The 27918-nt window shown below is 40.5% G+C and overlaps 1 protein-coding gene across 1 annotated transcript; it reads left to right on the forward strand.

The window, feature by feature from the left end:
* Positions 1-202: 202 nt before the first annotated feature.
* rap2aa (RAP2A, member of RAS oncogene family a) lies at positions 203-23632 on the forward strand. Its single transcript, XM_084725066.1, has 2 exons — positions 203-1366; positions 21929-23632. The coding sequence occupies exons 1-2, from the start codon at positions 1053-1055 to the stop codon at positions 22164-22166; spliced, it is 552 nt and encodes a 183-aa protein (XP_084581192.1). The 5' UTR covers positions 203-1052; the 3' UTR covers positions 22167-23632.
* Positions 23633-27918: the final 4286 nt, after the last annotated feature.

Consider the following 27918-nt stretch of genomic DNA (forward strand, 5'->3'; position numbering starts at 1 on the left):
ATAAATAATATTCTGTCTCTCGACTTTATAAGCAGCTTTTTTTTTTCCTACGGCTTTCTCAAATTTGGACAGCAGCAGCAACAAAATGCAGCGTTACCATAGCAACAGCATCCGGTGCATTTTCCTCCTCTTGGATACACATCCTCGAGCCGCGTCTGTGATTGGCTGAGCTCTCTTTTGATGTCACCGGGGCAACCGAATGATGGGAATTTTAACACATGAACGGAAATGTCAGCGCTGAATGTGACTGGCTGCCGCGGCTCGGCTCTCATTCAGGCAGCAGCGAGGCTCACACAGGGCAGAGGAGGACATTGGACCGTTTGCACATCCGTCTGAGAGGAGGGAGGGTCCACACCATTTTTTTTTTCTGTTTTTTTTTTTTTTTTGCCTCTCTCTTTCCCCTGCCTCGGTACGGGAGCCGAGCGGGGACCAGCTGGTTACGCGGCGGCCGTGGGTCTCCACCCGAGAGTATGGCGGCTGGGCTCGCACTGGAGAGCGACGGGGAGACGGAGACATGCCAGAGATGGTGAAAAAGAAACAAAGAGACGCAAGTTCTTCCATGAAGTGCGGAGACGGTGTTAGTGCGCGCTGTGATACCGAGGCGGCCTGCTGCTGGAAAAACACCGCCTGCAGTTCATTGTAGGGGGCTGAAGCCAGCGTTTTTCCAGCGTCCTCGATGGAGCAAGTTTGTTTTTTTTATGATGCATACAGAGGGGTGAGCTAAGCAGATGAAAGCCCGCACGGTCCTCGATATTTTCCTCCTCCCTGTGCACATTTTGGACAGTTGCGGTCCTCGGATGCCCGTCTAAGCTGTCAGTGTCTGGCCTGCCTGCCTGCATGGGGGAATAATTTCTACAATGAAATCCATCTTGGGGCACCGAGTCTTTGTGCTCTGCCATAGCTGAGCAGCAGCGGCGAGCAGCAAGACTGTGTTACTGACAAGCCGCTCAAAATGGGACGCGGATGGTGACTGTGATCAGTGCGGGAACATTTCGAGTTCATTTCAATGACGCGCGGAGATTGAGACCCAAACGACTTGATTTTAATCCACGATGCGCGAGTATAAAGTGGTGGTCCTGGGCAGCGGTGGGGTCGGGAAATCCGCCCTCACCGTGCAGTTCGTCACCGGGACGTTCATTGAGAAGTACGACCCCACTATAGAGGATTTCTACCGCAAGGAGATCGAGGTGGACTCGTCGCCCTCGGTGCTGGAGATCCTGGACACCGCCGGTACCGAGCAGTTCGCCTCCATGCGGGACCTTTACATCAAAAACGGGCAAGGATTCATACTGGTGTACAGCCTGGTCAACCAGCAGAGCTTCCAGGACATAAAGCCCATGAGAGATCAGATCATAAGAGTGAAAAGGTTGGTGAAATCAAACAGAAATGTTGGGTTGAGATGGCCTGTGAGGCCCTGTAGTCTCAGGATGGGGCCTATAGGCCTCCTCTGAGAACTGTGCTTCAGTGGAGATGTTGTGCATCTCCAGGGCAGACTAGAACAACACACCATGCCTGTTCTATTTTGGTGTAGCAGGTCTCACCCACGGTGCTTATAGGCAGACACCGCAGTCTCCAAAAGTCATCATCTGAGATCTCAGAGCAGCCTCATCTCTTCAGGGTTTCCGCACACTTTGTGATGTTTCATTCCAGATCAGGGTTCCCCAAACTTTCAACATGTCAAGGAACGACACAATACATGCACATTAGACCACAGACACCGGGTCTGAGGGGATTTTTGCAGGGTTCAGCATTGATATTTTATTTTCCCTTACCCTCTCAGACAAGTTGCTGAGAAATCCACTTGCCCAGAGTCAGTTTTTACTTGCCTCTGTACAAACTGTTAAATTAACAGTTATTAAATAACGACAAAAACTAAAGATCATTGTCATGTCTAATTTAGGGCTGCAACGTCTGTAAAATGACAGAAAATAGTGAAAAATATACAACAACGAAAAATCAAAGTAGTCTCATAATTTCATTCTTTTATACCACTTTCCTAGTCAGGCAAGTGAGTTGCCAGATTTACTTGCCTGACATGGCATTTTACTTGCCCCGGGCAAGTGGACAGTCCTTATTGTTGAGTAGGGGTGGGGCAAATAATCAGTTATGTTTCACTGTAGACCAGGGTTTCCCAAACTTTTTAATGTTGAGGACCCCCCACAATTAGCGCTGTGTATTGCCAAGAATCTGGCGATACGACACATATCGCGATACAGAGGATACAATTCAATATAATGTGATACCGTTAGCAATAATTGCTCCATATTTGAGATGCTGAAAATAGCATTTTCTGCCATTATTCTTATTCATTCACTACACTGATACCACTTAATGAAAAGTAGCTCCTTCAACACAAACAATTTGATAAAACATCTAAAGAACCAACACAACGCAGAGTTCAAAGAGTTCGCTAAAGCTAGCAGTGGCAACAGCAGTTTGTTACATTTAGAAAGTGAGGGACGTCTGGCATTATCACTCTTGGCAAGTGAGCTGCCAGGCTGACTTGCCTGACATGGCATTTTACATGGCCAGGGCAAGCAGGCAATCCTTATTGTTGTCTTAAGGAATCCCCTCTCAGCAATTATTTTTTTTATTTTTAGGTTTGAAGATGACTCAATAACTGATTAATGATCGATCTAGAATCACTATAAATTACAATCAAACATAAATAACCAGTCCTGTTTGTCCTATTATTGTTCTAACTTCCATAAAATGTGATCAAATTTAAAGATTCTGTTCCTCCTTTTGCTGCTGGCCCTCTACAACCCATTCAAGGACCCTTGCTTAATGTATTTCTACAGTTTAAAGTCACAGGGACGGTGCACATTAATAAACATTTCTGTAAACCTGCCAGTTTAGCCATCTTGGCTAATTTTCAGCTGTAGTCCCTGGGCGAGTGTGATGACAGCAACAAATACTCATAAAATACATTAGACCTCAGTCAGACAACCTTTGTTCTAGACAGTCACATCTCAGGAATGACAGTCACTAACATGGCAACGGTGCCGATCCACCATCATCACCGTGGAGACCAGTCAGTCTTCCAGTCATAACATCCTCGATACTGTCTGTGATCTGCTGAGCTGCTGCTCTGTAGCGACGAATGTCTGCTGTGCCGGACGCTGCACGCAACCCCTGCGAAACACCCAGCCGGCCAGCCGGGGATACCCAGGATTCAGTGCATCAGAGGCTCTGCAGAGAGCTTCGAGGAAGGGGTTGGGGAGAGCACATCCTTGAGCCCCGGCTTCTGCGGAGGAGAAGCCATGTTTTTAATTAACAGGCGGCACAAGCTCTTTAGGAAGAGCGGCACAATTGGAAGCATGAAATTGTCTGATGTCTGAGCGCTGTTACACAGATGAGCCAGATATGAGGTCACTGGAGTGAGCTGCTGATTGATAGGTGGAAGAGGTTAGCTGAGGCGCTGTGGTTGTGCCGTTATGTTATTGGTGTTTCTAAGCTTTCGGCCATTGCACCGTAAGGACACACATTCACCTGGTGACACAGCACGGTGTTATAAAACCCAGTCAGAGCTTAAATTGACTGTTATACATGCTGCTGGTCAAATCACTGGTGATTGTTGCCATGTTGTTATCTCAGTTCCTGTGTTACTACAGCTGTGTATTGTCAGTATGTGGTGATATGATATGTATCATAGAATACAGTAGATATAATTAATATGATATAATTCATTCTAACTGTGATATATTGCTTTTTAGGTCTAATTTTAACAAGCTGTCATAGTTTTGCATAAAATCTGAGAGGTTTTCTTTACTTTTTAAAGGGATAGTTCAGGTTATTTGAAGTGTGGTTGTACAAGTTATCCATAGTCAGTGTATTACCTTCAGTAAATGGTGGTCGACACGGCCCCAGTTTGGAGAAGCAGCAGGAGTACTGGTGCAGGAAACAATGTGGACTGGGTCAGCAGCAAAACATATTTTAACCGCACGAAATCTCAAGTATACACTGCATCTAGAATATTTTCACTTCTTTACCTTGCTGTCAGACAGCCTTTTCTGACAGGAAAACATGGTTATGTAAGCCAGATGTCAGTCTTTCCAAACCAGCCAACATCCATATGCAAAATCAGTCATTTTGCCTCACAGAACAGGTCTCCTCCTGTCTCTATCTGTTTGTTTGTTTGCATCTACTGTAGGTAATACTAAGTATGGATAAATACTTCATTCAACCTCACTTCAGTGCATCAGAACAGTGAAGATAAATAAGAACCTTGCTGTTTAGCAGCTGGGAATACAAACACAACACAAAATGAACCACTGCCACGAATCTTTGCATGTATCATAATATCACGACACAGTGCTTTTGAGGATCAATACAGCATCAAGAAACATAATGTGACAATACTCAAACGTATCGATATTTTCTTCCAGCCTTACATGTTACAGTGTGCAGGCAGCATGCACCAGGCTGTGACTGTGTGAGTTCATCAGTCATTGCAGATGTCAGTGGATGTGTTACAGTCGATGCAGGGAGTCCAATGTGCTCCAGAGAAACGATGCCGCTCTAATGAAGAAGCATATTTAAAGCAGCTTAAAGCTCACACTGTTTACTGATACAGCTAATTACTTTAGATAATGCTCAGCATAAGGACAGCGCAGTCATATCACGCCTTAGTGTTGATGTTTCCGTCTCTGTTGTGGCTCTGCTGCCTGTTTCTGTTACATTCTGCAAGCTAAAAATGAAATTTAATCATCTTAAAGATGTTTATTTCTGTTAATTGCTGTTCGTCTTTGTTGCCTAATTGGATTTTGGCATTTTCAAATGCACCTTATAAACAATCCTATAAATCTGTGGCTCCGCGTGAAAGAATGAGGTCAACATGTTTCCCCCATGTGAGATGAGAAAGGGAAGAGGTGTGTTCAGTCTACAGCGAGGGCGTGTGTGTGTCTTTGTGTTAATATGTGCGTGTTTACATGTACATGTATACATGTGTGCTTACACAGCAGATGCAGCCAGGCTGTTGTGTGATTTCACACTTAAGTCTGGTGTTGTTCTCTACTGCCACAGCACAAATTATTTTCTGTTGCAAAAACATCACACTTCACATGCAACTCCTACACAATAGTTAATTTCAGAGTCCTGTGCTTTGTGTGGACTTGAAGACATTTTAATTCAAAAATAATCCAAAAGTTAATTCACTTATGGAGCTCTGACTCACATCATGTATGCAATTCTCTGTCAACAGCGTTCAAAATGGAAGTATTCACATTTTCTTCAGATAATGTCTCGTCATTTTGTAGTGAATTCTTATAAAGAACAGATGAATCAAAGAATTTCTCAGACATGAGGTTTATGCTGGATTCCTACCAGGCGCAGCTGTGCAGTACTACGCCGTGCTCTGCAGAGAATACACAACAGGACATACTTGCTGTTTAACCACACGTTCACGTATGCATAGCATTAGTTTCTGAGGATGAGCACAACCATCACTTCAAATGGACGCGGGATACGTGAGGCAGCTATATGAATGCACACATGAACACAGAGTTAAAAGCATGTGTATCTCTGTCCTATTTTTGGCAAATGCTACAAGTCAGACACTGACAGATCGTATTGAACCCGGTCACTTTTCAAAATAAACGACCCCATGCAGAGTCGTGATCATAAAAACAGACAAAAAAAAGAGAAACCATTTCACCACGCAGTCTACTGATCCGTGGTAGAAGCTCAAAAATCAAAAGGAAAGAGGACAAAATCAACAAAATCTGAGCGAGTAAACATAATCAGGCAGGCAAAAACGCTCCGCCGCTGAAACACTGGTGGGACATGCAGCCGTGTGTAGAACCAATCAAAACTTTGGCGCAGATGTGCCATGCCCAGAGGAATCACCGGGTTAGAGACCTCAGCATCTCCTTTCTAACATTAACACAGATTATCTTAGTGCTACTAGTGGCAAGAAAACAAACATTTAATTGAGAGATGATGTTTTAAGACAATAAACGATTTGCTTTACTTGTATGCAGCACACACACAGGTTTTCTGGTTCAACAGTTGTTGTATACGGTGACGTTTGCTCCTGAGAGATTGTTAATAATAATATGTATATGATAAACTGAACACATACTTCTAAAGTGATACAAACAAAGACTGGTGTTCAAAGGTGTTTCTCATTTTTTAGTTGATATGATTTCACAGGAATAAAGAAACCTTAAGTGTAGGAACCACATACGTCTGTATTTCTCCGCACTTAACCGTGAGAATCAGTCATAGTTTCTCTTGGTACAGAAAATGATCTGGTGATTTAACAAATTAAAGATTAAGGTGTTTTAAAAGGGCTGGGGTCCTCTTCTGTTTACCTACCAACCTATTATTAACAAATTTGTTCTCAGTCTCTTAGTCTTTTTTGTTTAATTTTTTTTAAGATACCAGATAATTATAGTGATTATTTTGTAAATACTGTATGTTAGTTGAATGGTGGCTGCTGCTGTGTAAGTTAACAGCTGCATTTACATGAACCCTAATATTCCACTAATTATGAGACTAATAGTCTAATCAGAATAAAACTTCTTCATGACTACCTCGATCCGAAGAAACAGGCCTGAGGCAGAAACATGGAGGCAGCAGAACAAACTTGCTCTGTGACTTACACAACTTTTTTGATGGAGACCTTTAAAGATATAAGGATTGTTGAACGCCTTGAAGGTTCAAAACAACAAGCTCTTCATACCAGAAGCCCGAACCCGACAAACCATCGACCAAATCAAAAAACCACTGGAAACATATGAGGGCTGCCTGTCACAAGGCTAAAAGTCAGAAAGGCAAAAGGGACCCAGCCAGTTTTCAATTTTTCCAGTGTTATGGAGGATCTTAAAAATTCTTCTGTTATTTTCCCAGACGATTCGGTGCTTCACAGCAGGCTGAACCACTTTCAAATGCTTTGGGGCGTATAAACACACATCTTATCAGATCAATTTATTTAGCATCCTTGTACAAAGTTAATTAAAATCTGTTATCAGAATTATTTCAATCAGGTTGATGAAATAATTGTCCGTGTAACTGCAGCAACTGATTTGTTTCACAAGACTTGCATTTGTTAAACTTAAACAAATCCTAGTTTATGAAAAGAAATATATTTATACACATTATTTGCCATTTTTGACTGATTCCCAACTTAGAGACATTCTTTGTATATTTGTTTGGTGTTGTTGTTTTTTTTTTTACATCAGAGGATAATCAAACAAATGTATTAAATTTAATTCCAGCTCTGCCATTTTGCACCAGTTTTCAAATATTACTAATGATGAATCCACAACAGAAGGGGAAAATAGCTTGCTCTCTTTTCTGCCTCAGAAAGGACTGACTGTTTTATTGCCCATTTTTTAAAAGCCACAGCTGAAATCAACAAGTTCAGGCATGTTCTGTGGGGCTGGTTGAGGAGCATTGTGGGAAATGTAGTAGGAGAAAGCAAGACAGAATGAGACATCAAAAGGAACTGGGGCATCAAAAAAGCACAACATCACAGACCGATGAGAGAAGATTGTGGTGACAGTAAAAAATGGTGGAATTTTCTAGAACTGGTTAATTGATCAGTCACATTGTTGATGGACAGAAAAATAACCACCAACTATTTTGATAATCAGTGAATCATTTCAGTCATTTATTGAGCAAAAATATCAAGAAAAAACACTTTTATCAATATATTGGCCAATATTCCAGTGAAGACTGGAAATTTTACAGTTCAATAATAGATATTTTTTGGCCAAAGCAGCATCAGTTCAACTGAAACAGTTATATCATAATTATAAATAAGCATTAATTAAAAAACATACATATAAGTATATATATAATATATGAAAATGGAACAAATATAAATAAAATGATGCCAATAAAACTAAAAGATTAAAAATAGGTCAGTATCGTCCAATAATATGAGCCAACCAACATATATATAACTGATGGTATATTTATCTCATAGGAGGGCCACTTCAATGTTTTCTAAGGTTTTTGTCTGGCCATTAGAGAAAAACAAAAACCTCAGCATCTCTGCTCAGTGACAGACTTTAGCTCCGGCTCTTTTGAAACCTGCGGGAGAACCACACTAAAACCCGGCATATCTCGGTTGTGTGACTAAAGAACACACTTCAGAGAATAGCATGCTGATTGATTTTTCCAAATATGCACGTGTTTCGTCGCGGTTGGTCTCCAGACAACATGATTGACGTTGCATCTCCTGTAAGCTTCAATAGAACTGGCATTAAAGTCTGCAGCATAGAAAGTTTTTTTAGTGATGTGACGTCCCTCCCGTCTTTTCTAGTTTCCTTGCTTGACAGACGTATGGTTGCAGTAAAACTTAGCCAGCAGCTTCAGCAGTTAAAGGTGTCTCTGTCTCATTGTAACTATTATATTCAGCAGATGTAATTTTCTTATGTAACCTCAGTCACCCTGTTGCCTCTGTTTCTCTCTCCTCGTCTGTCCACCCTCACTGCCAAAACACTGGCGACCTCTCACGACCACGTCAGCGTTCGCTCAGGTCAGAGGTTCGGCTGTACTTCGCTCTCACTCTGAACCCTGTCGGCATCTATCAGTGCCTGCTGCTAGTGGCACAGTCGGGCTTCTGTACAGAGGCTGTGGGTGCACATGATTACACCCCGGCCTGCCCGTGTCCGCTGGGGACCTCGTCACTCCTCGCTTCAGCTGCGGTTAACTATACACCAGGGACGTATTGTGATTGGTGACTTAACAGAGCATTTAAATAGCAGCGACATGGTCGAAGGAGAAAGAGGTGAAAGAGGATATCATAATAAACTGTGCTGTTAACACGGATAGTCTCCTGTGGTGTAGTAGTTGCTGGTGTCGTTGATTCCTCTAGACTGCACCAACCAAGATTAAATCAATCTAAGATTAATTCTAATCAGAGTTTACTAAAAACAGGTTTTAAACGAGTAAATTTAAAATTAAGCACAGCTCTGTTGCACAAATGAAAATGCATCTCAGTTTTGTAAACCCTGGTTTGGTGATATAGACCTAAATTAAATTGGGTTTAATGAATATTTGTGTAATATATATGCTTGTTTCCCCAAATTAAAATAAATAAATTAATAAAAATAAAGGTTGTGTGATGTTGGGAGTTAGCAAGTTTAAAATAAGGGGGGAAACTTTTAACTTTCATCCACTCTGTGTTTCTTAACAAAGCATTGCATAATTTTCCAGCTAGCTAAAGAAAATGTTTTTCTAGCTAACTAAAAATATATTTTGCTTGCCAGCAATCTAAAAGACAAAGAAAAGTTGTTTGCTAGCCATTCAAAAAGAAAGTGTTATATTTTAGCTAACTGGGTACAGTTCTATTGTTTACTAGCTAGCTAAAAAGTTATAAGAAAACATTAGATGATTTCCTAGCCGACTAAAAAGCAAAAAGAGAGTGTTATATTTTAGCTAACGTGATAAAAAGTTTCTTAAAAAAATAATTCAGTAGTTTTCTAGCTAGCTAAAAAATTTGGTTACCCTAATTAGCCTACTCTCGATGGCTCGACCAATAATTATTTTTGCTCGAGCCACATTAAAAGTTAAACCTCCTCAAATGTAAGGTTAAAGTTAATACTGGATCACAGTTTAAAACTGGGGTTTCCCTTACTTAAAAAGAGTTTTAAGTATTGACCTGCTGACTTTACATTATTCCACTTATTACACGGTTAATTGCCAGAAAAGCATTAATTTTAAAATGATTTTATGGATTTAAAAATTATTTTATTGCTCCTCCAGCGACTATGATAAGAACTGTGTCCATAGCAACAGTCTGTTGTACAGAAGTAACAGACCTCAGAATGCTGTAACTGACCAATCAGAATTGAGTATTTAATTAAGCAATCTTATGTAGACAGGTTTTAAATTTAATCTTTATTAATTTTAAGATAGTTTAAACATTTAGTGCAACATCATTTAAAGTTAAACCATGAGGTTTAAAATTTATCCTTGATGGTGCAACTTAGCCTTAGTCTACATATTTCTACCTCACGCCACATGTGAACTCGCTCGTTGTTGTTCATGTGCCAACTGGTTGAAAGGATCAATAAATGGAGGAGGAGCAGTCTTCTCCCAGAAAGATCCTCTTTCTTCCGTGTCTTTGTCTGTTGTGAAAACTGGGCTAAAGAACTGAGCTAAAGTTCAGCGATGATTTCTTAACAGTTTAACAGCTTTCGAAATGTTTTGAGACCAGTGGTTGGTTGGAGTCTTAACACCGTCTGAAATGTCTCAAATATCCAGCAGAGTTTCTGCTGTTTCTGACTGGTATTTAAGGGAGAGTGTGGTTGATGTCAGAGGAGACTGTATTAACTGTATTATTCGGTACATCATACATCTTACCAGCACATATGTGTACTTTACCAAAACGTCAGGCCACCGCCCCCTTTTGGGGGATAGAAAACCAGGGACCCCACAGACTACAATGCAATTTGCCTTGTTTTTGAATTTGACAAGTTTGTATGAATTCATTGTTTTATAGACAGGTCTAAGAATTACTCTTTGACCTTGCATGAACCTGAGCGTTCATGATCTGTTAATAAACTGAGGTTTCTGTTCTGTAACGTTACGACTGAACTCCAGCAGCCTCACACTCAAGCTAATGTTAGCTCTCCATCTGTAGTTCAACTTACCGTCCTCTGGAGCCTCAGACGTTCTTACCGCTTTTGACGAGCTGGGAAGTAAAGTTGGGTTAATCATCCAGTCGCACATTGAGTTGAGCCATTCCCGGTAAATACAAAAATCCTTTTTGATAAACAAGGTTAACGTTTCTCCTGCTCTCACCAGCCACAAAGGCTACAACACACCTCACAGGCAGGAGATAAACAGCAAAACCAGCAGCGAGGCTGACAGGTTCTCCAGCAAACTGGCTATATGTATGATATTAAACTGTATATTACACTCCAGCTCAAGTCACCATCCCATCATATGACCCCGCCGCCCTCAATATAGAGCCATGAAGTGTTTCAAGTGATAAGTTGTTGTGCGTAAGCATTTTGGCACTAAACCGTTGCTGATAAAAGCAAGAGTGTAAAGCCAACATAGAAAACTGTATGTCTCAGTGTATTACATTGGTATTTAAAGGGACACTCCAGCATTTCTTGTTGGTCCTTTATAAAGAGATATTTTTAAAAATCCCTGGATCCTGCACTTCTTTTAATAACATATAAGAGTTCTGCAGTTCTGACTAGGAATTGGTCATAGGGTTGGGTTTTGGGGGGGGTGATTTTTGTCATTTTATTTTGCTAATGGTCTGAACGAGTCACAGCTGCTGCTCAGCCTACACGATCTCATTCAGTGGCGCAGTAGATACCCTCTGAGACGGAGGACCAGTGAGAGGAAAGCAGTAGAGAAGGAATATTTTCACATCTAACGAGAGGAATTATAGAATTATTACGATCAAACCAGAACAAGTGTAAGACTGACCGTGATTCTTCTGCTGAGTTTTAATCAGTTTCTGTCTGATGTGTTTGAATGAAGTGTGTTTTGCAGAGTTAAGTCAATTAAGGCTCCTCTTAGTTTGGTAAAAAAAAAAAAAAAAGAAAGAAACTTCAGAAAGTGTATGGCTGTATTTTTCTTTTTAATAAGGAAATTTTGCAGGTATTTCCTTTCTTGCCACTTCATAACTTGACTTGACATATTGGTATTCTGTCAGTATTCTTTTCTATTGTTCTCATACATTTTTTTAAATATCAGGGAGTGCCATCGTAATTTTGTTGTGTTGTTGTCTTGCAGCAGTATAATGACAAAGAATTTTGAAATCTTGAAATCTAACTCATGGTATGCACAAGAAGAAATGAAATGATGGAGTGGCCCTTTAACTAAAGCATTAAACCATACAAATCATATTCATTTGACTCACAGTATGTGTGTGCTTGTGTTGAGTTTGTCATATTGGTCTCTTGTTCTCAATGATGCTACGAACTGAACCTTTATCATCTGCACCACAAATCTCACAAAATGTCACTGAACTATTCTTATAATCACAGAGAAGAAAACAACAAGCAATTACGAAAACAGCCAGACAACAAGCTGTCTGTTCATAAGTGGTTCATAGCTTTTTTGTTGTCAACCCAAGTAGAAGTGAATCTAAAGAAGCAGTCAGCTAAGAGCTAAGCTCTTAGTTTTTTTATGTCCTGAATCTCAATCCAACTGTACTGTTTATTTTATTTCTTATTTTGGAAAACATATCTGCATAAAAATAAAATGGTCCATACTAGGGATACATACACAAAATTACAAGAGAAAGAAAATGAGAAACAAAAAACAAATTCAAAATAATGAGTTAATAATTAATTAATATTATTAATAATTATTGGTTTTAATTGCTATCATATCATATTGATGCAGTTCCTGATTTAAAAGAAAATGGTCTGGAGTTTGTCCATCTCTGATTGTGAAAGTGGAATTTTCCCAGTAATAGAAAAAACAGCAAAATATCTTTATTCTTCAAACCATCAAAACTAGAGCCCGATCAATTCCAATTCCAATCCATTTTTGAGACCTGTCCAGATTTTAGAGGGGAAACATTCACAGATTAATGATGTGATGGCCCATGTAGTGAATTTTTAAGATGGAATGAAAATAGATCTTTACAAGTTGGATTATGCACAGATATATTGACCCACCGGTATATTGTTCAAGCTCTAATCGATACATTTAGAAATGTCTGTATCTTGCAATTGAATTGTTTCCCCAGTTTTCTTCATTATGTAGAAAATCCACCCAAAATAGTCTGTATGCCCTGATGGAACTATGCAGAGTTTGCAGATTCATCTGTGTTAAAAAAAAAAAAAAAAGTATCGTCCATCATCAAGCATCAACAACAAACTGAAACACTGCACTGTATATTAGTGTTATGTGAGATCTCTCTGACAGAGATCTTTCTAGTATTGACACTGGAATAATAACCTCAGTGTAATGTATTATTTTCAGACATTAGGAGAAGGCGAATGTGTCATTCAGACCATATTTTGTGGTGATAAAACTTATGAATCTGAACTATTCAGATCTATTCCACTTCTTCTGCTATTTTATAAAAACTCAATCTGAATACATTTCTGCTGTGGTGGCGCTTTGCATTTCAGATTTTTAGGTTTTGTCCTTATACAGTAGGAGTGGGGCCTTGACTCAGATGGCATAATTACTGCAGGGGTTAGTAGCATGCTGTATTATTGCTGTAATACATCAGATGCGAGGATGACTGGACTGTACAGTCTGTCAAGTACAATACTCGTTCATTTTTCCTGTTTTGACATGTCTTGGCCAGTGTCTCCATCATCTGTGAATAGCATCAGAATGAATCTGAAAGAAAGAGAAAGCAAAGAGTCCAATTCAGTATCCCTGATATTGCCTTTTTTGTTATCTTTCATTCGAAATCAGAGGGCTGTTTGTTCCTGCATATTGATGTTTCCTGTAAAAACAGGCAGCTGCAGAAGGACTTTGTCCAATGACAGGGAATACGCAGTACAATGGTGGTTTTCTTGGCAGGTTTGGCTCCTGGTCCCTGGAGCTGAGTCACCAAACTTAGCGCTGCGCGGCTAACCAAGCTAACAGCGGTTAGTGGTTAGCCACATTAGCAACAAGTTTAACCTTCCAAATGCTGAGGAACGCATCGGGAAACTCAGCAAATGACCTCTGTACTGTATTCCCTGTTGTTCCCTTAGAGACTGTGTTGAGTCTCGATCCAGCCATGTTCACCGTGAGGCTGCTGAGCCTGGTTCTGTTGCCCGCTAACAGCAGCTACGTTAGCAGAAACCCGGAGTTGAAGCTGAGCAGCCGGAGGACATCAGAGCAAAAAGAAAGGAACAGTTTATTCCATAAAATATGATACAGTTTCACCCAAATATGTGAATAATGTAACTATGTTTTGTACAAGTTATAGAGTTGTGCTTTTGAACAGTAGCGTTAATCAATGCTCCATGTAGCTAACGATATCTAGCTGCTGAAGCAGTCCACACTGTAGGTTGTAGGTACAGTAACCATGCTGACAGTTAACACAGCAGGGCAAGCTAGCTACACGAGCCAGTTAGCTTAACACTTGGCAAGGCTAATTTCCCAGCAGGCTAATTACTGAAATGACATTACAGCAATACGATACATACACGTAACATCAACAAGGCTGCGCAACATCATGAAAGACAGAGAGAGAGTCAAGCTATTGCACTACATGAGCCAGACAGCACATTGTCAGGGACTTTTGCGCTTCAACGATGGCTGAAAACATGGCTGAGTGGAGCAACAGGAAGCAGAAACAAACGCCGTACTTTAAAAATAAAAAGATTTTGTTTCTTTGAGGGGGCGGGGGTCGCGTTGGGGGTCCTGTTGCCACTCCAAGACAATGATAGGGGAAACACTGCAGGTAAATGTCATGATATGATTGGTTGAAACTGGTTAGTTCTGGCTTATATAAGCAACCACCATGTTCATTTTTTAGGAAGGAAAATGATTTTGATATAAAAATACACAGCAATGCCTTTCTTGTATTTTTTTTGGCATATATTATGAAAGAGGTGCACAAGATGACTGGGAGTGCGATCTGAAAGCGTTAGAAAGCATTTTTCATTTCACCACGTCTTTAAAAGCAGAGGATTCTCATGTGCTTGTCATGGCTTGTTTACCGAAGACTCTCCAGATATCTATTCCTGATTAAATCTTTCTTTGCCCTGACGCTGTGCCAGAAGAGAGGCGCTTATTGCTGCTTTCTGACTCAGCTGATTTCTCTCCACTGACTAAACTGGAGACCCTCCTCAAAAATGCCGCTGGGAGGAGGCCCAGCACGCAGCCTCCTTCATCCTGACAGCACCGGCCAGAGTCTAATCCAGAGACTCTTGGGCCTCTGGGTTCCACCGTCCGTCAGCGAGGCCTTGCGCGAGTTGATGCATCATGCATTATAGATAAGGTGTGTCTGGGAGAGCTTGGATGGGTGTTTGCAGTCGGAGCGCTCCAGTGCGGGCGCCGTCAAGCTCACAAGCTGAAGGCTAAAGCATGACATGTTGTTTGTGCCGTTTGTGTCACAGCGAAAACACACGCAGACTCGGTTATTCATTTGTCTTTTGAGGCTCATGTCTGAACCACGTAAGCCGCTCTGTATGTTACGGACGAGCCTCGCCTCCTTGCATCAGCCACTGTTGGGTCCAGACACAGTGCGGCCAACACCCTTTACGCTGAGGCCCTGGGAGCCTCGGTATCCGTGGCAGCCACTGTCTCACACCTCCTGGGACTGCCGGTTTCCTCCTCTGTTATTATGACTATATATAGACCCTCTCCTTTGGTACCAGATGTCTTTGTGCTGCACTTCTCCTATGATGAGGCCCAAATGAGCTGCATAACTTGCAGATGGCTGTTAAGTCCTCCATTATGGTTAAAAGAAAAAAAATCACACAACGCACTCGGGTGTTTGATATGACCTTAATGGACTGACTTATCGTGGATTCCTCCTGCTGTTTGAGACATCCAGGATAATTATAGTTAGATTGTTTGATTTGATTTCCGAAGGTTGACATGCAGGCAGCTCTAACAAGAGCAGCAGGGAGATCCACAGTTTTACATGTCATCAGTTGATTGGAATCCTGTTTTGAGGTATCATCTGGTTGTTATGCCAAAGAAAAGAATAAACAGTTTGATGATAATTACTGTTACATATAGCTGAAACGATTAGTTAATTAATCAATTTGTCAATAGTATAAATCAGTAATTATCGTGATAAATCCTTCATTATTTATGCACTTTACAGCTTTTCAATATTTCCTGGTTTTCTTGTCTTCTCTCATATTAAACTGAAAGTCACTGGGTTTTGGTCTGTTGGTTTTGACAAAGCAAGACATCACCATGGGCTCAACTTGTCAAATTTGTGATGAGCTTTTTTTTTATGCAATTTCCTGAAATTCTATAGATCAGGGGCCTAATTTATACAAAAAAATATTCTTAGATTTGTGCTAGAACTTAGTCTCAAGATTATTTCTGATGTTGTGCTTAAGTTCGATTCAAGATACTCAACATAAAAAAACATGTCTTCTTAATCTTAATCTTAAATTAACTTAAAATTGACGACACCTGCCTTACAATCCGTGATTTCCTCTTATATTTTATAAATGAGGACCCTGACGACCTCAAAGTGCAGCCCACAGGCCGATGGCGGCTCTCAGAAATGTTTTTTCCTCGAATGTGACTTGAAATACATGCATTGTATCTTAATCATCCACAGTCCATTTCATTACTTTCACTTTCAAAAGTGTGAACTTACTACACTACGTGGCTACTGCATCAAACTGCGCCCCCTCACAAACGTCTGTCAGGTTAGGAGAGACGACGTGTAGAAAGCTACTGGTTGCATGGCAACTAGTGGCACCTCGTAGGTGTTGCAAGAATTGCATTCTGTCACCAATGATAGCGCTGCATTTCTGTGGACGACTCTGCAGTTTAATGTGGAACTGAGATGGAAAATCCACCATGGAGAAAAAAAAGCTGTATGGTTGAGGAGAATATCAGGTTTCAGGAAAAATGGATCAAATCTTATTTGTTGGACATCAGGGGACGAATAAAGTTATCTGACTTACCTGCAAACAAGTCTAGGTCTTTGGGTGTTTAAAGAATTTGATGTTCAACTTCATTATGAGACGAATCACAAATCTTAATGACAAATTAAAGAGTTTTCCCTCAATCATATGCTGGCTCCCTAAAATAGCACTTAGTGATCAGAACTTTGAAAATCCCTGCTGGAGGCCAAATGACTAATCGATTAATCAAGTAAAACATTAATAGATTAATTTATGGTGAAAGTAATACCAGTAGTAGAGCACAGGGTTGTACAAAGAAACTAGATTTGTATATCCCTCATGCTACACACAAAATACAGTAGACATGCAGATAATTAAAAGGAAAGTGAGAGCTGGTATGAAACAGCATATGTCTGCAAATATAAGATAATAAGCTTTTCATAGACCTCTTTGAGATATTTACGACAGGAGATTTGAGCCAAACCCACAGCCTGGGGCGAAAAAGGAAACGGCCAAAATCGCACCATTACCCTGAACAAATGTGGAGCCCACTGTGGCTTCTGCTAGATCTAAAAGTAAAGGTTTAGCCTTTTCAATCTGCTCCCCCACAGCTATGTTTAGGATTTTTTCAGTGAAGGTAGGAAAGTGAATATAAGCTTCAAGGCATGAACTGCCTCCCACCAGCAAGATGTGGTCCGAAATAGGAAAATAATGGCCTTGCTGTTTTTATTGACACCAGGAATGCAGCGAATGAGACCTGGGCACTGTACGCTGGATGTTACAGTTGAGAAGCGTAGGCTGTAATTTCTCATTCAAGAAGTCTCTGAGCTTGTAGAACACTATCACGCTCTTGGTTACACACCGGCCGACCTCTAAGATCGTCCGTTAAATCCTGGCGCTTCCTCTCGGCTTGTGAGCCGATCCTGGGAACAGAACGGGACAGTCGAGATTAAAGTTCACTCTGGATAATGTATTCATGAGTAGATCAAAGTCGGCTCCCTATTTTCTGCGAGTTTAAGCTCATTTAACGGTGAAACCTGCAGCCCCCCTGGCCTCTGAGAGACACTCAGGCTGCTCGACTTGGGAAAAGTATCACAGTCGCTGCTTCTGCAGTCTCCAGCATCGGTTATTTCCTTGTATACCTGTTACCATAGCAATCAAGGATGAGCAGGATTTTTCTCCTATTAATAATTTAGAAGCATGTATATTTCATAGAGCGAGGGCAGCATTTGAACACCCTAATGATGTTGATGGATGTTCGGGGGTATGACTCTGGTTAGATTTGACAATGCTGCTCGGTGCTGTGAACAGAGACGTTCAAACGGTGCGTCCAACAGATGGAAAACACTCCCCGTTTCAAGCCACACATACAGATATGGATGAAAGAAATAACCTGTTGTTTACCAAAGGAAGTGAATACGCGTGATCTGCTGTCTCTGATGTTTTTGATCTTTGTTATCTCCTCTGATGTGTACAAACTGCCTCAGAGGCCCGCCATGTTCCCCAATATCAAAAGTGATGTAGTGATTATATTGGTGAAAATGCGTCAGAGCCATTCCTTTTGATAATTATAGTGCTGTAGCCTATTTAATTGAGCTGACCATCTCCTCTGGCTGTCCACTAAGTAGTCCAGTTCCACAGTGACCTGACAACGTGACAGGGAGTTCAGAGCTCAAAGGATTATGGCCACTTCCTACCCTCAGGGGGGTCAGAGCATGACTACCCGTTTCCTGGTTTCCTTTCTTCTGGGTCAGGCTTTAGACTTGGTGCCTACATGAGGCCGGGTGGGCGGCGTGGAGCTTCAGCGGTTAGCGCCCCACAGCTAGAAGGTGCTGCCCTGGTTCTTTATGTGAAAAGCTTCCTCCCACAGTCAAATACCACATGCACACCAAAGTAGAAACACATCTTTTTCTTTCCATTTTAGCCTTCCACCCACACGTGAGTCCACGTTTTTGCACCAAACTGGGCTTTTTGAAAATACTTATTTTGAAAAATCCAGACATATTTTGTCATGTGGACGGGGAAACTGACCTTTTCAAAACAACATAAAAAAATGATTGTGAAGCTTAGAAGTCAGTTTTCTTACCTCCAGTTTTCTTTGCTCTTGCTTTTGAAGGCTCTTCCTTTTTGTTTTGTTTTTTGTACAGATTGTCACTGAAAAACATATGGATTCTTGTTATTAAACTGTCAAGTTTAAATTGATTTTCAGGCAAGTGTTATGTCCTCACGCTTTCAAAAATATAGCCTAGTCAACAAAAATATAAATGCAGCACTTTTGTTTTTGGTCTCATTTTTTTCTTAAGCTGAGGTAAAAAAAAAAAAATCTAAGACTTCTATTGTGCAGACAGAAGATTTATTGCTCAAGTTTTGCTTGTATTTGTTAAACTCCATGTTAGTGAGCACTTCTCCTCCTCCTGACAGATTGATGAGATGCTGATTGAACAGCATGATTATTGCACAGGTGTGACTTGGACTGGTCACAGTAAAAGGTCAGTCTAAAATGTGCAGTTTTATCTTGAAATAGACATTTATTAGGCACTGAACTGTGGTTATTTAACATTTCACAGGCAATGAACACTAGTCAATCAGAGGCAGAGTAGGGTGGGTAATGAGTTTGGCCTCCTGGGGAAAAAAAACGTGGTATTTTTTGCTCTATGTGAAACAGCCATAGGTCAGTGCCTTAAAATGTCTCTTTTTTTCAAGATAAAAGTGCACATTTTAGAGTGGCCTCTTATTGTGACCAGTCAAAACCACACCTGTGCAATAATTATGCTTTCTAATCAGCATCTCTACACATCACACCTGTCAGGTGGATGGATAATGCTGGCAAAGGATAGTGCTCACTAATACAGATTTTAACACATTTGTTAACAAAATTTGAGTGAAATCATAGAATCACAGTGTGCATAGAAGATATTTTGCTTCAACTCACTTTATATTTGTGCTGAGTGTAGCTGCTTCCTGCTGCCAAAGGTACTCAGAAAACTCGCAGGCAATGCTTTCTGTAACAGAAAGTGAAAATCGAGGTAAGAGGGAGAGATGGTGGTTGGGAAAGCATCAATGATTTCCTGAGTGGGTGCCAGGGTCCCTCAAAGTAACCTAAGTACACTGAGGAGGATGGTTAAACTTGTATTTTCCTCCAGATGTGTGTGTAATATTAGAGTAACAGTTTTAGATGGACGATTGTGGTCTCCAGAGAATGAATCCAGATGATTTTGGCAACCCCCTGATTTTTCTTGGCGCAGGTCGACATTTGTGGGTTTAAGTGAAACATTTGCGATCACATCTGATACATGCATTTATGTCTCCCCTCGGGGCGAACTGTAATAACTGTGATGATCTCGTGATATTTCATATAGGACCATTACAAGTCAAAAATGTAATTTGTCCAATGCTTTGGTTTATGACCAAATATCTGCAGAACTAATGACATTTCCATGAGCCTCAGTTCTCACTTTGTGTCATCATCAGCATGTTGATATTAGCTTTTATCTCAAAGCGCAGCTGTGCCTGAATACAGCCTCACAGAGCCGCTGGCACGACTGTAGACTCTGTTAGTCTGATTTTCATCAGTTTTTTATCATTCAAATTCCATGACTTTTTTTTTTTTTCAGAAGTAACAATAATGAGCCCAACTTGCTTTGTAAGTCAGTAGAGGGTCGTGCAATGACAGCGCTTACAAAATGAAGTGATGATCAAAAATCTCAAAGCTGAAGTCTAGGAATTACCAGAAGCCTCAGTTAACAGTCAGCAGTTATGATTATCAGTCAGATTACTGTTTTAAACAGAGTAGTCACTAAAAAAAAGAACAAGGAAGACACCGTATGTTGATGCCCATTTGACATGTTGTCATTCAGTTGTATTGAAACTCTTAAGCAATCAGTCAGTGAGATATGAGATGACAGACACGCTATATTACCCACAGCGAGACAGGTGTAGATGACACAAAACCTTGAGTTTACTTGTAGATAAATCTGCTGCATAAATAAAATTGCCCTCAGTGCCTTGCATTTTTAAGACAGACTATATCGTTTAAAACTCTCTATTTATTCAAGCACACTCTTTACAAGAATTTGGCAGTAATACACCAGTAGGACTGCCAACTGCCATTAATCCGAAAGCTGTTTTTGTAGCTGTTTTTCTGTTTAGATGGAAAACTTAAGTTAACTGTCTGAAAACACAAATCGTGTCCAGAAAAATGTCTGACCCTTTCGTCCCATTTTCATATTTATTTGCATTAGTGTGAAGATGGCAATACAGCAGAAATGCAAATCATGAAAATGAGAGTAGGGCTGGAGGAGAATGTATTTATAGGGATCCACTTTTTTCCAGTTCCAATGGCTGAATGACCTGTGTTTTTTTCCCTTGATGTTTGTAATTATTTTATTGGCAGTAGTAAGATTACATGAAGCTGAAACTTAACTTCAGTCTGGAAAGCTTGTGTAGTTTGTGTAATGGAGTCCTTAAACCATTGTGGGGAGCTGTAGGATTCTGATTCTGCATTTGTAACAATGTAAGTGTACAGCTGATAGGCAGAAAGACAGTCCTCCGTAGTATGTTTTCCCATGATGCATTGCTGAGAGTTAAAGTTTGCTATTTTATGTTCCAAAATGTAAATGTTTGATATGTTGGTTTAAGCCAGATCCACTGCAGTACTTACTTGAAAAACATTTACACGTGGAGGGTTTTGCTCTACTAAAAGTCTGAAACAATTTTCACTTTAATTACTTACTTTGAGCACCACACTGAATACACATTTATATCAAAGTGTGTGTGTATGTGTGCATATGAGTGCTTATATTTCTGTGTCCGATGTCTGTACTTTGACTTGGAATTGTGCAGAAACTGTTGACCTCTAATTAGACTTCGAATTAATGCAGAATGTGCCCTGAATTATTAAATGTCTGTTAATAAGTTGTAAAAAATCATTAATAATCATTTAGAAGCAGTAGATGATGATGAATTTTATAAATTGGGCAATATGTTAATGTAGTCTGGCTGGCAGAAGGCACACTGAACTCCAACTTCAGAGTGTGTGTGTTTTGGGAGCAGTGAGCTTTTGTTTTCAGGACAGACAACTGTGTAGGACTTGTCATTGCTTGTTATTGTCAAATTGCAATGTTGCGCTCCTGCAGTGCTCCTGCAGTGCTCCTGCAGCCTGCCTGAGTCTGAGAAGGAAGGGATGCGGGGACACAACTCGCTTCAATCATTGACAGTATGTTAAATAGGATATCAGCCTATTTAATTAACTATTTATGGCACAAACTCTCTATTTAGACTGCATGATCATTTTTGAATGTGTAATTGTTACGTATCGCTCCTTTAAAGTATAAATGCCAAGTTCAGTGAAAATATCAGCAATAAACTCACCAATTGCCTCCATAAAGTTCCCAGTTCCTCAGCACCGTCAGTTTTTGCTGCGTATCCTCACGCTTGCCCTCTGTGTCCGTCCTCAGGTACGAGAAGGTTCCTGTGATCCTGGTGGGGAACAAGGTGGACCTGGAAAGCGAGAGGGAGGTATCGTCCAGCGAAGGTCAGGCCCTGGCCGAGGAGTGGGGCTGCCCGTTCATGGAGACCTCGGCCAAGAGCAAAACCATGGTAGACGAACTGTTCGCTGAGATCGTTCGGCAGATGGACTACGCCGCCCAGCCAGACAAGGATGACCCCTGCTGCTCCTCTTGCAATATACAATAGCCCCGGGGGCCTCCAAGGAACAGGCCAGGCAAAAAGTCCACTTATAGAGGAAGCTACTCCGACTCAGCAGCAACAGAGAGAATACACACTTAGACACACACACACATGCACATTGCCAATTAAACGGAAGATAAATTCATGGTTGAACGCGATGGATTTTAACTCCATGGAGCATAAAGTCAGCAGTGACATGATTATTAATAACGACATGTGAGTCATGAATACATTTTGAACGAGGAATGCCAGGAATTTGCCGCAAGAGAAATTGACAAAATGACAAAAAGGAACGTGCCCTCGCCTTATGTTACTCTCTTTTTGTTGTTTGGGTTTTGTTTTTATCCTTTTGAGTTGTGGGGAAAAAAATCAGCAGCTAAGAATCACACATCAGGATCTGTAGGTTTCTCTACAACCTGCTAGAAACGAGTAAGAAGTTTTGTTTGTATGCATTTAGTTGTTACCATGAGTCAAGTAGCTTCTGTACACAAATCCAACAACAGAATTAACTATGAAGGAGTATTTGATTTACTGTTTGTCCAAGTTTCTCCCAGCTTATTTTGTGCAGTGGTTGGTTTTTCTACTCATCACAGGGCTGAACCAAAGAGGTGACCTGAAAGCACCTCCATTTTCTTATATATTTTTTTTTCAGTGGTTGAAAAAGGAATGGAGAGAAAATGGTGGATAAGTCAGTGTCTTTTTCTTGAAACATTGGTGCAGTCATCTCTTTCCTATTTTCTCACTTTGAGATACGATAGCAAACATAGAGCAGAGTCTTTCCACATATCGCGTGATGTTTTGTTTTCCTCTCCGGGGAGACTCTGACAGCAGATCGCCGAGTAATAATATAACTAACTGCTTCATCCTGACGGGACAAAGAGTTCATCTTTTCAGTGTTTGAATATCTTTACAAACTCTTTTCAGGAATGGGTGACATTTAAAAGTGAAGATGCCAACATTTGTCATACTTTACGTTTTCTTTTCCTCCTCCGGTATCAATATGGAACGGGGTGCTCGAGAGTTTGAACATCCTGATCCCGTTCTTTATGTGCTCAGAGTATTCAAATCCATAGTAACAAATAGTAACGACGAAGGCGCTGATAATAAGAATAACTAATGGTAGTGTAAATGTTTTGTATTGAAAGTGCCAGCTCCTACGAAGACACTGACTCAACACATGTGGAACTGTCAACTGTATGCATGGCTAGTAAACAAAAAAAGGACTCTTATTGTTTGAGTTTAATATAGGCTGTGGAAATGTGCAAACCAAACACATACACGTCTGGATCTGGACACTGTCTCAACTGTACATCTTACAGTATGTTGCCACGGGAGCCAGACTTTCCCCCGTGTGACCATTTTCATTGTTGATTTTATATTTTTTTATGTGACCATTTACTCTTTATTCCCTCTCTGAATGGTGACACTGTTACATTTGACACCTAAACAATAAAAGTGCGTTCAACACTCGACTGTGGCTGCCAGGCTCAAGTTCAGTGAAGTGAAGTGAGTGGGCTGACATGTTCAAAGAAACGCTTTTCCTTTATCGCTCTCTGAGATTTGTTTCATAACCAAATTGCTTCTTTTTTTCTGTGCTTTTCTTAATTGTAATTCTGCATACTAACTATATAATTTAGTTTTTAGGGGTCCAGATCCTCTGGCTTATCAGGTGAGCAGTTGTGTTGAGTCTTTGCAGATCAACAAAACACATAAAAATAAAATACATAGAAAAATAGGGGGCCTTTCAGTCTGCCTCCATCCAAGAATTACCTTACTGAATCATCAGGTCATGTATTTCATGTATATCTGTTAATTTTTTATCGTTAAGACACTTAATTTTGCTGTTTTGGTACTTTTTTACCATTCTGAAAACATGTTTTTTATGGCAGTGCCTTTTTTGCATGGACAAAATTATCTTTCATATTTTTTTTTCCAACTGGGGCTCAGTCACGTAACGTTAGTTCTTCATTGTTCTATCTTGCAACTTGATTGCATGCTGTCAGATCAGCTCAAACAGAGTGGACTTTGGAAATTAAGTGTCAACATTAGTTGATTCAGTAAATGCTGGGAAATTAATTTACTTGTGGCTCACCTTTTGAATAACATCTTAATATTTGGGCTTGGGGGAAGGTATCAAGAATTTTCAAGTTAAAAGGCTCAAGTCCAAGTGAGTCATAGGTGTCACTGAAGTCAAAGTCCAAGGAGAGTCTAAAGGGCCATTTACCTCAAGACCTACAGCTACAAAAATATCTTTTTAAAAATCTGTGGTCTTTTGTTTTTTGGGGGGGGATAATTATGTCCTACATTTTACTTCTATAGTTCCCATCATGTGGGGGCTTTGGGGGATGTAAACAGGAAATAAAATATTCAATTTAGACAATTAAATTAGTCAGCTGTGAGCAACAACTTGAGCCCTGTTTTATAGGATATATTTATAAACATTTTGGTAAATTAGCACCATTAAATTATGACAAATTAGCTCTTAATATCTCATGTTTTCAATGTACCCATGGATGCAGACCTCTATCACTGGATTACTTTGATAACTTAAGTGAACCTAAACACCTGATGATTCTCAGACAAGTTCACTTAAAAAAAAAGGAAAAAAAAAAAGTCAGAAAGCTCACAGTTTCAAGGCAACTCCCTTTATTATATTTTGGAGTTTTGAATCAAATTCTTGAGTTTTTAAATAAGATAACCTATAAGCTTAAAACTTATTGAATTACTAACCATTATTCACAACAGTTTGGAAACTTATTCTTTATATGATGAGAATGTGCCATAAGCACCTTGACACCGGCAGACCCGCTTCCATCACCAGCTGAAAAGCAGCACTATATTGAAATAACTACTGTTGTGCACCAGAATGACCTTGTATCCACATAGTTGTGTTTGATGCTGTGCTGCCTGCCTGGGTCTCATAGAGGCAGCTAGTCCCCATCCATCTGTCACATCTGCCTGGGAGTTCATGCTGTGAAAATCTCCTGGTTGTCAGGACCAGAGGGTGCTTCCTTCTGTCTGATAAGCACAACTCAGTCCAATCGACCCTGAAGACTGCTGTGAGACAGGATCTCCATGCTACATCTCTGCAAAATCTCTTCCACTCCCTATCCCAGCTGACGTCATGGTAGCTGCTGGAAGTTTTACTTTATTTCAAACTCTAACTTGTGGAATTTCCTCTTCGCTGTCCAGCCTGGTTCCAGACGTCTGAATTGCTGCACACACCCCAGATTTGTTCAGCAAGTATGTTCTGCCTGTTGATGGCTGTTTCCCCAATTAGAGAAAAATGGAACAATCAGAGATTTAACCAAGATTAAGAACGGCTAGCTTGCCAGCTACATCCAAAAAAAAGATAGCAATGGAAAAACATCTTCAAGTGTCAGCCATATAAGATATTGTAAGTCGACCTACAGCAACTGTAACACTGAGTTGTGGTTTGCACATGGTGGAACAAGAGGAAGGTTTGTTTACTTCCTTCAGGCATCGCTTCTCCCACCACAAAGAGTTGCAGGACCATCATGCTGCCATGATCATAGAAGAAGACCTCTTGGGGCTGGTGGTCTTAGGTGTGACCATCCTCCCAGCACACAGTCTTTTCCAAACAAAAAAAAGATATAACAACATTGCCACTGCTGCATTGTTGCACTATGATTCATCCAGCCTGCTTTATGTTTTAGCTGTGTTTTCTTTGGGGCTGAGCCTGGCCTGAACAGGTCAATACCTTTGTCAGCGAGGACAGCTATCAGCGATGCTAGCTTAAGATAAACAGCCAGGGAATTTGTCAGCTCTTTCTTTGCAGCAGTGTTTGTTTGGATCCCTTTTTTTCTGGAATGAGTAATGCCCTGTGAGAAGCTTTTACTGAAGATAAAACAACCATTTTGTTAGCATTCAGCAGCTCCAGCTCCTCTGAAAGTTCTACTTTGGCGAGGGCCCAGGGGAGATGCCAACAAAATAACAATTGTTTTATCTCTGTTAAACTGACAGTGTACTCAGATTTTGCTTTCCGGTGCAGTAGATATCCTTTAATCTAGGAATATGGACAGCAAATCCTGATTTATCTTTTCCAACAAGATAGAATTGATTGTCAGAGTTTTTCAGGCCATCGATCCCTTAGCTGGGAGAGGGAGCAGGGAAGGCCAGTTGTGGCATGGTTAATGTTAGTTGTGTTAGCTTCACAAGTAGACCTGACCTTATGCCTGCTTATAAGGACAGTGATCTCTAACGGGGACATGAGGTCATAAAGAACTTACATAAGAGCAGACCAATGTGTAACCAGTAAATATGAAATTATAGTTACACATTAGTACGTATGAATTTTAATTATTGCATTGCATATTGCAAGGGGCCACATTAGACCCTTTGGAAAGCAAGTTCTCACACCCCTGAGGAAAACTTTCATGATGCCTATTACAAACAGGTTCAAAAGGAAGATTTGGATCACTAGCATGCCATCTGTGGAGAAGACAGCGCTGGATGGAGTTTTCAGCGGTCACTGAGGTAGGTCAGGGCAGAGTGTCTCAGGGGAGGCTTTGACAAACTTATAGGAAGGAGGGAGGCATACAGCATCAGATAATCAGGGTTTCAATGATTAGGCTGGGTCTAAACCATGTTGTGAAATTGAACATGTATGCACTCTTTCGCAACACGCTGTACGTCGGTCAATAAAAAGAGCTATAGCAATCTAATGTAAGCTTGTGGTTAGCTAACATTACTAATCGTTGTTGTTTTCTGAGGTGGTGCACAGTGTAAAAAGTTTAAGAAACGCTGGTCTAGAAGAAGAGAGCCAGTTTGGACAAAGCTGTGCTCCCTTGCACTCACACAGCTCAAACTATCCTGTTATTTAGTTCAGCTTCAACACTTCGACACAGACGAGAGATGAACAATTATTTGTCATAAATTATCACAGAAGTCTTAATTTTCAATATGATGAAATCATATCTGACTCCGCAGATAGACAGTAATATACTGAGTAGTAGTCTGTAATTTTTAATATACTTATAAAGATAATATCTAAAGAGATTGCCATGCTTTTACATGAGACATTTATTAGAGACATCCTTTTATTTTTGAAATTTCTAGAACTGAAATCCCTGGTAAGCAAGAGTTTGAATGACAGACCACATTTTATTTGAAAATTTGAGAGACAAGTTAGAATTTGCTTTGCAGTACTATAACATAAAACAGATTGTACAAGAAATAGGATACCCTGATACACAATACTGCTGCAAAGTATATTTATAAAATGTATTTTGGATCAAATCCTTCTGTTTTGGGGAGCATGGATTTGGAGTTAATCCCTTGTGTCAGAGAGGGCAAGGAACCAAAAATTAAATTTAAAGATGAAATGGTTTCACGAGATGATTAAAAAAAAAGACTCTGTGTTATCGTCTCTCCTTTCTCCTTGGTTTGCCTCCCAGCTAATTTTATTTTAGAGGTTGTTTTGAATCACTGATGCGGAGTGGAAGTGGCCTTTTGGGGGAATCACCAGTTAATAGATCTGGGGGAAGTGTGCGCCAGCATATCCTCTCAGGCGCTTGTCAACATCCACCTTCAGCGACCTAATGTAAGTGATCCTGTGTGGCCGTGTTTGTGCTGTCTGGAGGTGCTTTATCCACCCTGATGAGACAGGGCGGAGGACTGAAGGACCTGACGGTGACGGGTCTCAGTGGGGTTCATTAGGCACCAGAATCCCTCAGGCATCACTCACTCTTCAGCAGCATCATTTGTGTTTGTGGTAACATATAGTCAAGTGCAGTTC

This window comes from Lutjanus erythropterus, chromosome 8 (assembly GCF_056507025.1).
Source record: "Lutjanus erythropterus isolate fLutEry1 chromosome 8, fLutEry1.hap2, whole genome shotgun sequence".
In the NCBI taxonomy this organism is placed as follows: Eukaryota; Metazoa; Chordata; class Actinopteri; order Lutjaniformes; family Lutjanidae; genus Lutjanus; species Lutjanus erythropterus.